Genomic DNA, 13028 nt, shown 5'->3' with positions numbered 1-13028 from the left:
ACAGGGATTCCCTTTAGAAAGATTCTATGGGAGCATTAGGTGGATAAGATAAGCGTGATAATTCATTCACATCCGACATGAACGTTGAGAATTTCTCTGCATGTAGTCATAATATATATTCCTCCTCATCAAGTGATGCCACTCCGTCTGTCTCGAGGAATCCTCCAGAGACCCGTGTGAAGGTTCCTATCACTGCACCAGGTTTCATATTTCCAATTCTACAAGCGAACCAGGACTTGGTAAGCCTCGCCGCTCGAGTAAGGTATCTAGTCAGGTTGGCAAAGGGAAATTTCTCTTTGGGGCTTCCCTGAAAACCCCCACGAACTAACACCATTCAGATTCCTTTAATGGAATTGTCGTGGTACGCGTGCTTCACGGGAGGAGCCGAGTCTTCTCCTATCACGTTTTTCTCCAACGTGTGTATATCTCAAAGAGTCAATGGTGGGAAACTTAGTTCTTTCCGCTCCTTCCGGGTATTGTGCATTTTATTCTTATTTTAATTTAGAGCAAGGCTACGACGGTGGTATTGCTCTTCTTATTAGTAGGGATATCCCTCATTCTGGTATACAGCTTAACGCTCCTCTACAGGCAATTGTCGCGAGGATGTCCCTCCACAGGCCTTACACGTTATGTAGCCTGTACCTTCCTTCCAGTACTGTAGTTGAGAGGGAAGATCTTCCTCGCCTCATGGGCGACCTTCTCTCTCCTTATATTTTATTAGGAAATTTTAACGGTAGTCATTCACGGTACAATCAATTCCCGAGGCCTTTTACTTACTTCTTTTACAGAGGATGAGTGGTTGGGAATTTTAAATTCAGGGGATATGACACATTTTCAAATTCAAAATGTGAATTATCCAGCCATTGATATCTATCATTTCCCCTAATGTTATTTTAGATTTCAGTTGGCAGGTTTTACTAGATCTTTATGACAACAACCATTTTTCTATAATACTGGAATCGGTAGTCTGAACCACGGTCTTGTATTCCCTGGTGGTATCTGGAGAGAGCGGATTCGCAGCTTTTTTTACAGAATTCACTTCACCTGATCGTTCTCTGACTGACTTTGATAGTTCTGACTAGTTTGGTACATATTTTACAGATATATTACAATCTGCTGCTCTCTAATCTGTCTTTAGACATCTGGTCGTTTCCCCAAACGTCTTGTTCCCTGGTGGAACAATGATTGCTCTGCTGCTGTGTGGTCGATGCGTGCTGCTTTTTTCGCTTTTACCGACATCGTGGATACCCCAGTGCAGGTTAGGTGGGTCTTAAAGAATGCGCAGCGAACGTATTGGAAAGACTATGTCTTCTCGATTACAGCTAAGACACCACTCACACAAGTATGGAACACAGTTCGCAAGATTGTATCATGCTGGTAAGACAGTGGCTGATCCCATCGTGGTTGCTGACGTATCTGCAGATCTGTTTGCCATCGTCGCCATTTAGAATCATGTGGACTTAACTTTGCTCCTAATGGGTGTGAATTTTATAGTGTTTACTTTTCCATCTCAGAGCTAAACATGACTCAGTCTTGGTGCAATGGTTCGTAACCAGGCATTGATGAAATGCGTTTTTACGCCACATGTCTGATAGGGCTTATTAATTATTTATTTTTTTCACTAGACTTCTTCAACTTTATTTGGAATAACTGTAATTTTATCTTTTCTTTGGCTGTTGCTGCCTATCTCAAAATCTGGAAAAAGATAATCAGTTGAGGAACGATTACCACTCCATTTCACTAACCTCTTGCATTTTTTAGTTGCTTGGAAAGATGGTAAATATGGCTTATGTGGTACTTAGGGAATTATTTTTCGCCTGTTCGACATCCTCTCCGAAAAAAAATACGGTCTATATCTGATACTCTTTTGTCTTTAGAATCTTCAATTTGTGAGGCATTCGCAAGTAAACAACACTATGTTATAGTATTTGTTTTTTTTTTCATTTTATTTAGAGAAAGGATACCACACAACTTAGTATTTATTTATTTTTTTATGTAAGAGGGGCACCGGCCAAGGGCAACAAATACTGCAACAAGAGAAGAAAAAAAAAGCCCACTGAGGTGCCGATTCCTGTACAGAGTCAAACGCATTAGTCAAAAATATATAAGTGTCTTGAAACCTCCCTCTTGAAAGAGTTAAAGTCATAGAAAAGTGGACATACAGAAGCAGGGAGGGAGTTCCAGAGTTTAACAGAGAAAGGGGTGAATGATTGAGGATACTAGTTAAATATTGCATTAGAGAGGTGGACAGAATAAGGGTGAAAGAAAGAAGAAAGTCTTGTGCAGCGAGATCGCGGGAGGAGTGGAGGCATACATTTAGCAAGATAAGAAGAACAGTTAGAATGAAAATAGCGGTAGAAAATAGCAAGAGATGCAACACTGCGACGATGAGAAAAAGGTTGAAGACATTAAGTTAGAGGAGATGAGTTCATAAGACGAAAAGCTTCTGATTCCGACCTGTCTAAAAGAACGGTATGAGTGGAACTCGCCCCCATACATATGAAGCAACCTCCTCCACCATACATGTGAAGCATGCTCCATACATGGATGGATAAGGTCCCTGTACAGAATTAGTAGCGGGGGGGGGGGAGGTGGGAGAAAAACTGACGGAGACGACTCAGAACACCTAACTTCATTAAAGCTGCTTTTTATAGAGATGAAATGTGAAGTTTCCATTTTATCTTATAAGTAAAGGACAGACTGAGGATGTTCAGTGTAGAAGAGGGGGGGACGGTTGAGAGTCAATGAAGAAGAATAGATAGTTGTCTGGAAGGTTGTGTCGAATTGATAGATGGAGGAATTGAGTTTTTTGAGTCATTGAACAATACTGAGTTTACTCTGCCCCAAATAAAATTTTTAGAGCTCAGAAGTCAGGCGTTCTGCGGCTTCCCTGCGTGAACTGTTTACTTCCTGAAAGGCTGGACGTCGACGAAAAGATGTTGAGAGGTGCAAGGTGGTATCATCAGCATAAGATTGGATAAGACAAGAAGTTTAGTCTTGAAGATCAGTGATAAGTAATAATAAAAGAGTGGGTGACAGGACAAAACTCTGAGGAACACCACTGTTAATATATTTAGGAGAAAACCAGTGACCGTCTACCACAGCAGCAATAGAACTGTCAGAAAGGAAACTTGAGATGGAGTAACAGAGAAGCCGTAGGAGGGTAGTTTGGAAATCAAAGCTTCATATAGTACTAGTAGAATACTACTATGAAGTGGAATAATATATGAAGGTATTTTGGTAATCAAACTTTTGTGCCAAGTCCGGTCTCCTTGGCCGACTCCCTATTTATTTATTTATTTTTTTTTTTTTTTTTTTTTTTTTTTTACATTTTTTTTTTTTTAATGGCTTCTGGCTAGTGGCGTTGTTTGAGGCTCGTCCACTTGAACATAACGTGCTACAAGAAAGTATATTATAGGATCGCACTTTTCGCTGTGGCTAGAAACAGTGTCATTGATGTGCTTCCAGAAGGTAGCTTATATGTATAAGTGTGAGTTATCGCGATAAATTACCGAATTATTCCATTATCCGAGAATGATTTTTTCCGCGTTCTTGATTCATCGGTATTGCCGATACTTTTGGTTCCAAACTAGTGATAATCGATCATTTTAGTTTTTTTTTTTTCTTTGAACATGAGCATGTTGAAATTTTAAATTTTCATAATCAAATGTAGTTATTTTCTTAAAACAGTACTTTGCATTAGTGAAAAGACTATAAACATTGAATTAGATTATTTTCTAAGATCTTCTAAGTTTCTAAAATAAAAATAAAGATTTGGATTTATCGACTTTTTTTTTTAGTTTAAAACATCAAAATCGTTATTGCTCCTATAAAAATGAATCCTAGTACCCTATTTGCCTTGTTTCTGTCTTCTATGCATTGTTTCCCTAGACGGAGTTCAGAGCTAACTATAACTCCTAAATCTTTCTCGTACCCTGTACCTACCAGAGTTTGGTTGTCTAATGTGTACCTATTGTGTGGGTTTCCTTAGCGTAGGTAGAGGAAACCCACACAATAGGTACACATTAGACAACCAAACTCTGGTAGGTACAGGGTACGAGAAAGATTTAGGAGTTATAGTTAGCTCTGAACTCCGTCTAGGGAAACAATGCATAGAAGCCAGAAACAAGGCAAATAGGGTACTAGGATTCATTTTTAGGAGTGTTAAAAGTAGAAGGCCGGGAGTAATATTAAAGTTATACTTGGCGCTGGTCAGACCTCATCTAGACTACGCGGTGCAGTTCTGGTCCCCACATTACAGGAAGGATATAGGTCTATTAGAATTAGTACAGAGGAGAATGACTAAAAGGATACAGGGGATGAGGAGTATCCCTTACGAAGCGAGGTTAAAGCTGTTAAATTTACATTCTTTAGAGAGACGTAGGTTAAGAGGGGACCTGATAGAAGTCTTTAAGTGGTATAAGGGTTATAACAAGGGAGATGTAAGCAAAATTCTTAGGATCAGCAACCAGGGTAGAACAAGAAATAACGGGTTCAAGCTTGAAAAATTTAGGTTTAGGAAGGAGATAGGAAAAAATTGGTTTTCAAATAGAGTGGTAGATGAGTGGAACGGACTCAGTAATCATGTAGTTAGGACATTAGAGAGCTTTAAGAGAAGATTAGACAAGTTTATGGATGGGGATAGCAGATGGAAATAGGTAGGTGTGTTTCATACAGGGACTGCCACGTGTAGGCCTGGTCGCTTCTTGCAGCTTCCCTTATTTCTTATGTATGTTCTATCGGAATTTTGGATTTATCGATTTATCGGCTATCAGTTATCGGACGATGAATGTATAGTCAGTTGTCGATTATCGGTTATCGTAATATTTTTTTTTTCAATATCGCGTGCAGCGATATTGAATGATTTCCTTGAAACTGTTAATTTAATCATGTTCTTGATCAGCTTAGTTTTCCTGAGTATCATTATATAACTGTCATAATATCGACTGACAGGAGCTAATGTTAAAGAGAGAGAGAGAGAGAGAGAGAGAGAGAGAGAGAGAGAGAGAGAGAGAGAGAGAGAGAGAGAGAGAGAGAGAGAGAGAGAGAGAGCATTATGAACCTACAGCTAGATATTATATTGTTTCCGGTTTCCAGTGGATGAAAACCTGCTCACTTAGCTAAGCGAGTTGTAGCCATACAAAAAAAAAGTGTTACCAGGATCTGGGCCGGAGACCCAGCTCACATATAACACACTAACCACTTTGCCCAATCTCCACCTTGTTAAAAGTGGTTTCATTTAGTAGTTGAATTCTAATGCGAAACGGGCAACAGCAAAATGATAGTTCAAAAATAATTATTCGTGATTGTAAGGAAAACAATTGAAATTCATGAGGTAATAAAAATAATGATTGCATCTACAACTTAGTAAAATCTGTTGTGATCTGAAGCTACTTAGATATCACAAAAAAAAAAAAAAAAAAAATTCAAATGAATGTTTGGTGTAAGTCATATTCTTTTCAATCTCTCTCTCTCTCTCTCTCTCTCTCTCTCTCTCTCTCTCTCTCTCTCTCTCTCTCTGCTTAATAAATAAATAAATATATAAATATATATATATATATATATATATATATATATATATATATATATATATATATATATATATATATATATATATATATATATATATATATATATATATATATATACTCAAACTTTTTACACCTACTTGTAACTTTATCAAGAAAGTAAACCTTATGGTTTTACAGGAACAAAATATCGTATTGCCTGGCTGTGATAAGCTGGACAACGATATTTCTGATATAGTTCAAGCTGCCCTGATTACAATGAGGGGAATGGCAACTGTTTGCAGATAAACGTAGGGATGGGAAGCTTGATTCCTCATCCACTGTAGAATCCAGTGATCTCATGAGCTTGCCTTGGTGTAATTCTGCACACAGTAGTTTTGTCAGTCAGAGTCAGCGAGGGCACGAACATTATTTCTGCATACACGAAAATGGGCAATATGTACAGTATTTCTTTAAATAAATATGAATTCCATCCCCTGATTAGCAAAGAGAACATAAGAACATAAGAACATAAGAAATAAAGGAAGCTGCAAGAAGCGACCAGGCCTAAACGTGGCAGTCTCTGTATGAAATATACCTACCTATTTTCATTTATTATCCCCATCCATAAACCTAGCACTAACAACATGATTACTGAGTCCGTTCCACTCATCTACCACTCTATTTGAGAAAGTTTTTTTTTTCTATCTCCTTCCTAAACCTAAATTTTTCAAGCTTGAACCCGTTATTTCTTGTTCTATCCTGGTTGCTGTTCCTAAGAATTTTGTTTACATCCCCCTTGTTATAACCCTTATACCACTTAAAGACTTCTATCAGGTCCCCTCTTAACCTACGTCTGTCTAAAGAATGTAAATTTAACAACTTCAATCTCGCCTCGTAAGGAATACTCTTCATCCCCTGTATCCTTTTAGTCATTCTTCTCTGTACTGATTCTAATAGACCTATATCTTTCCTGTAATGTGGGGACCAGAACTGCACAGCGTAGTCTAGATGAGGTCTGACCAGCGCCAAGTACAACTTTAATATTACTTCCGGCCTTCTTCTTTTAACACTCCTAAAAATTAATCCTAGTATCCTATTTGCCCTGTTTCTGGCCTCTATGCATTGTTTTCCTAGACGGAGTTCAGAGCTAACTATAACTCCTAAATCTTTATCGTACCCTATACCTACCAGAGTTTCGTTGTTTAATTTGTACCTATTGTGTGGGTTTCCTCTACTTACGCTAAGTACTTTGCATTTATTGATATTAAATTGCATTTGCCATCTGTCCGTCCATTCAGTCATCGTATCTAAATCTGCCTGCAAGGTGATGGCATCCGATTCTCACCTAATTAATCTATCTATCTTTGTGTCATCCGCAAATTTACTAACAAATTGTAAGGGGAAAACTCAATAAATATGACTTGATTCACCATTTACTCAAAGTCCGATAACTGCGGGTATATCACATAATTTTCCTATTTGGGCAGCCTTCTTAGTGGAAACTGAACAGGAATGGTAGATGGAATTCAGAAGTTCTGTTGTATGGGGATAAGTTCATCCTACATACCACCTGCTCTTCTCAGCAAATAAAACTAAAAAGATCTTTAAAATGAATACCTATACAGTATAAAATATCCATATAGTAGTGCAGGTTAATGGCCTTTTGTCAGCAGATATATCTATAATAAATATATTTTTACCTGAGTGATGAATGTCCTTATAACATTGTAGGCTAACACCCTCTTTCAGGAAATAGATCTGTAATAAATATACCTTTACATAAACTGTATAATATATTCATATAGCACTGCAGACTAATAGCCTGTGTCAGCAAAGAAAAGTATAATAGATATACATTTACATAAACTAAATTTACAGTATATGCATAAATCATTGCAGGCTAATAGCCTCTGTCAACAAATAAAAGTGTAATAAATATACCTTTACGCCGGTTACATAATATATCCATATAACAATGCAGGCTAATAAGCTTTCTCTGCAAATGATTTCATGATAATATACCTCTCTGCTTGAGAGAGAGAGAGAGAGAGAGAGAGAGAGAGAGAGAGAGAGAGAGAGAGAGAGAGAGAGAGAGAGAGAGAGAGAGAGAGAGAGATTGTAAATTGGTCATTTTCTATAAACAAAGTTATGTACAAGCATAACCACACCTTATGTAGGCATTTGTTCTAAAAGAGCATAACTTTTTTTTTTTCAATATTGAAGGAAGAATTCTCACTGAATAGCATCTTGCACAAATGTTCTTTAAATGTTGATCATACGAGTGTTTGTGACATACTTGACACTCATTAATAGTTTTCTTTACTTTTGATCAATTATTCTTGTAGTCTGGACCATAAGCCAATTCTAGACAAGTGTGACACCTGTACATCTTTTTATTCTCATGTGTTTTGTACTCCAGTCGCGGCTTCCTTTGCCTGTCTTCTATGTCTTAACACCAAGTCCATCTTAACCATTGTATTTCTTGTAAAAATACAAGCCTCAAACTTCCTACGTTAGATTTAGGAATTAATCAATGTTTTCACTAAGTTCCTGCCACATGTAAGTGATGTACTTTTTCTATGAGCAACATTAGTTTTAATTAAATAAATTGTTTGAATTTACCCTGGCTGTGATGAGAATGTATGCTAGGGCATTCACTGTCCATCTGCGAAATTTTGTGTGCACTGTATAATAAAATCTATTCCCTGATTTATTATGTCATTTTTTTTTTCTCATAGCGAAATCATACAATTTATATATGGCTGGTTTTCTTACACCATCATCCTTGCCAATTTCTAATTTTATAGGGAAAACTGTGCTCAAAAGCAATACATTTTTCTTACCTTTACTTTTGGTGGGTACTTCATAAGAATTCAGAGTCATTTCCTGATTATCTTTATTCCAGTACACCTGGTATGACCTCTTCCCTTCCAGTGACTGTCTCTATTTCTGGTGGGATGCCTTTTCTCATGTAACTACTCATGTACTACCTACGGCACGAATGCCTTGTGTTTGAAGCCATTCAAACAACTCTAGGCTGGTATACAGTCAGTTTAGACTATTACCCTATCACTAAGGTCTACAAATTCTTTTAACTGACTTGCAAGAACCTCCTTTGTTGGAAGTGAACCACAGATGTAGTGGGTTTACCGGAGTATATACATATACAAGAGGCTATATATATATATATATATATATATATATATATATATATATATATATATATATATATATATATATATATATATATATATATATATATATATATATATATATATATATATATATATATATATATATATATATATATATATATATATATATATATATATATATATATATATATGTATATATATATTTATATTTATTTATTTATTTATTTATTTATTTATTTATTTTTGCAGGCTAATGATGCTTTGTTTGGGCGAGCACCTATCTATATGCAGTAGGGGAGATCGTGCTGACCGGTGCCTCCTATTGACGGGGCGCCGTCTTGCTGAGAGACTACCGGAGGTTTCTTATTGGTCGAGCACCGTTGTTTTAGGCTCCATCATGCGCTTTCTTGTGGGTAGGATTTCTAGGTCTCTGACCTGAGAATTTATTGAAAGTGATGTTTCTTCTATGTAGAGAGTTTCTAGTATTTTCAATCATCTTTGGTCCTGTTCTCAGTCTATGATGGTGGTGCCATTCTCTATGACGCGTGATGTGTGTGTGTGTGTGTGTGTGTGTGTGTATATATATATATATATATATATATATATATATATATATATATATATATATATATATATATATATATATATATATATATATATATATATATATATATATATATATATATATATATATATATATATATATATATATATATATATATATATATATATATATATATATATATATATAGTGGAACCTCGGTTCTAGAACTTAATTAGTTCCTGAGTACCGTTCTAAATCAGAAATGTTCGAAAACCGAAACTATTTTCCTCATAGGAATCAATGTAAAATTGATTATTCCGTTCCCAGATACCAGTCTATCCTGTCTTAGCGGCTTATGACAGATGTTCTCACAACCAAGATGGCTGCTTCACAACATCCCCAGCTCACATTTTATTAACTCAGAAGGGATGTACTGAATGAACTTAGTGACACAGAACTCATCAGAAGATGATGTTTATTATTTTTGTCTGTTCCGTTTTATTATCTTTGTCACCGATCTAGTAAGGGAAGTCTTACAGAGGGGCACAGAGAGGAGCAACCCATTTACCTCCAAAATGAAGGTGATCATAAAACTTAAACATCTTTCTGCTGGAGAGAGAGAGAGAGAGAGAGAGAGAGAGAGAGAGAGAGAGAGAGAGAGAGAGAGAGAGAGAGAGAGAGAGAGAGAGATGTGAAAATGTAGTTGTGCAGTAGTGAGCCACAGGTGACTCGGGAAAAGTGCTGAAAACTGTGCATATTTACGAAAAAAGCAAGTTTTTATTCCGTAGAGGATAGCTGGCTAGCCCTCTCCCCCACCCACTGCAGTGACGTCTTCAGCTGCTAACTCTTGCCTGGCTGTTGCCTGCCTCCTCTCTCTCTCTCTCTCTCTCTCTCTCTCTCTCTCTCTCTCTCTCTCTCTCTCTCTCTCTCTCTCTCTCTCTATCTATCTATCTATCTATCTATCTATCTATCTGTCTGTCTGTCTATCTATCTATCTATCTTTCTATTTCTAGGCTGCGGTCACGGTGGATGCGAAAAAGCTGGCGATTGGCGAAAGCTAGAACGAGGAATTCTATACATTACAACTAACGGCCAGAGGATGGCATTCTATATTATCTGCCGTATCTCACATCAGAAACAAGATAGGGCATTTTTGTTGATACTTTTAGACTCAGCAGTAGTTGCACAATTCAGATATAAAACTTTGGTAGAAACAATAATAAAGAAATTATGATGAGTTGAAGAGGGGATTACTCGTATAAACTCGCGAATCACATGTTAAATTGTTTTTATTCATCTTGTATCTTTTCCCTTATTTATGGACCAATTTCTTTAATTAAAAAAAACATTTTAATCAGGAAGGAAAGAGGAAAAAATCCTATTCTCTATTTTTTTATATATATAATAAAACAAAAAATCAAAATTCGATGAAAATAATGAAAAAATAAATAAATAAATATTTGCCAAAAATCGAAATTAACTTAAGTCAACATTTCAGAGAGTAGTAATTCTTCCTCTCTCATAGTTTCATAAGCTGCAACATCTCATATTTGTGTAACATGAATAGCAATGGAGGAGATAATTTTTTAAATGGTAAAATCCGGCATTTTGAGATATCGCGCGGTAAAGTTTAAAAATCTAGTGTAATTTATCTAATGCAGCTAGGAAGTTGAAATTCACAGGATTAATACTTCAGGATATATGGAAAAAAGCAGACAGAGTTTCTTTGAGTTAGTCTCATTGGTTTTGTATCTAGGCCTAGATCGATTCATGATATCACGCTTAATTAACGGTCTCGAAAGGGGAAAACAAGAATATTATTATATTTCGCTATATTTCGCCATATTTCTTAGTAAAAACTAGTGTTGTACTGTTTAAAATAAATAAAATATTAATTAAAAAGATATCTGATGCAGATACATTTATTATTTGTTGGATTTACGAAAAGAAAATACATTTTTCGTAAACAAATTCGGAAAAAATTAGTTATAGCTAAAAAAATTTCATTCTCTACCTGCATATAGAGAGAACCGCAGATTTTCACAGGAGACTAAAGTAACCCGGGTACTTCAGAAAAATATGGGAGAGAAAAATAAGGAAAAAAAGTTATCATACCTGCAAAACCGCAGATATTCATGACGGAACACCTCATTACATAGCTTTTTTTTTTTTTTATACTACAATGTTGCATATACTAAAAAAGAAAACGGGAAAAAATGTAGAAAAGTATATATATATATATATATATATATATATATATATATATATATATATATATATATATATATATATATATATATATATATATATATATATATATATATATATATATATTAAGGGTGTATATGGGCAGGAGTCTTTCTCTAATACGAGTACATATCTCATTGAATGTGATAGCTAGTTGAACATTTATTATTTTTCTTAAGATATTTTCCTTATATCTTATGATTGTCTTATATTCTTTTTTAATTGGCTGTATGACTTCGCCGAAGCTAGTCATTTTCGCTAGATCGCGATTTCGGGTCCTTGACCCTTCTTCAGTAGCGAAGGTCTTTCTGTATTGAGGGTGTCGGAGAGAATGGCTCAAGCTGATTGCGGGGGTGTATTTATACCGGTAGGCTTGTCACCCCGCTGTGCGTCCTGGTCTCTGATTGGCTGACGGCTGTCGCGGGCTGTGCTGGGCTGCTATCCAAGCTGGGTCTTCGCGCGCTTGGTAATGCTTGTAGGTCTTCGGATTGTTGATTTAATGTAGGGTTTGTCTCTTTTATATATAGTGCTTCTAAGATGGGGAGACGCCTGGTGTCTGGGCATGTAGTTAGGATCTCCGTTTTATCTACTAGCATTCCTCTTGTGATGTTTATGTTATGCTTCTCCTTCAGATGTTTCTTGGGTGCTCCTGCTGCGAGGTGGAAAGTTAGTCGTTGGGAGAGTCTTGTTGTCGTCATGCCAACATAGGTGGAGGGAAGGACTTCACAGTTTCCTTGGTTACACGTAAACCTATATATGACATGTGACTTTTGAAGGCTCTCTTTCTCTTTTGAGGGGTTATTTTTCAGAAGAAGATGGCTGGTTTTCTTGGTGTTGTAATAAATTATCAGTTTAACTTGTCTGTCAAGGTCGGAAGGCTTGATGTTCCTCTTCACAATCTGCGTGATGGCCCTCTCATCTTCTTCGTAGGCGGTAGAGAAAGTTGCTTTATAGAAGATGTTGATGTTCCCTTTCTTATCCTCTTGTTGCTTCTTGTTATGCCAGCTGTCGACAATTTTCTTTACTAAGCGGTTGATGTCCTTTTCACTGAAATTGTTGTTTATGAGGACTTGAGTTGAGCGCTGTATTTCTTGGTGGACTTGTTTCCACGTGCTACAGTGTGTAAGCCTTTGTCTTGATGAAAATGTCGTCAATATACCGGCAATATATATCCGGCTTTTTTACTTTCTTGAAAATTTCCTCCTTGATGCAACCCATGAAGAAGTTTGCCCACTAATACCTCCACACACACACTACACCACCACACCACACCCGAATTTATCCTCTTCTCCCTCAGGGCCTCTGACGTTCTGAAAAAAGAATTTGCTGGTTCAAATACACAAGCCAGACGTGTATCGTCCCCTCGTCTCTACACATTTCATCTCAAATACACCTTTACCCTTACATATACATACATATAGAGATCTTAAATTATGAAGAGAATAGTAACACTACATGATATAAAATTATTAAATAAGCTTTATACGAACTTATAACTAAGAATAAAGACATGTTCAGAAGGAAAAAGGAATAGGGGGGTACTAAGAAAACGTGTTCCTTTTCAGGGTAAAC

The 13028-nt window shown here is 36.4% G+C and overlaps 1 protein-coding gene across 2 annotated transcripts in view; it reads right to left on the bottom strand.

Moving 5' to 3' along the window:
* Window positions 1-11790: 11790 nt before the first annotated feature.
* Window positions 11791-13028, bottom strand: part of LOC135113228 (alpha-(1,6)-fucosyltransferase-like) — a 56063-nt gene continuing 54825 nt past the window's right edge. The window contains exon 11 of one of the 2 annotated variants that reach the window (XM_064028397.1): window positions 11791-12766. In XM_064028397.1, coding sequence (XP_063884467.1) covers window positions 12750-12766 — 17 coding nt within the window. In that variant the 3' untranslated portion in view covers window positions 11791-12749. The remainder of the gene's footprint in view (window positions 12767-13028) is intronic. The other variant, XM_064028398.1, reaches the window with a different exon arrangement.

Source organism: Scylla paramamosain, chromosome 25 (genome assembly GCF_035594125.1).
Source record: "Scylla paramamosain isolate STU-SP2022 chromosome 25, ASM3559412v1, whole genome shotgun sequence".
In the NCBI taxonomy this organism is placed as follows: Eukaryota; Metazoa; Arthropoda; class Malacostraca; order Decapoda; family Portunidae; genus Scylla; species Scylla paramamosain.
The sequence above is the reverse complement of the archived record's forward strand: the minus strand, read 5'-3'. Positions and strand labels throughout refer to the sequence as shown.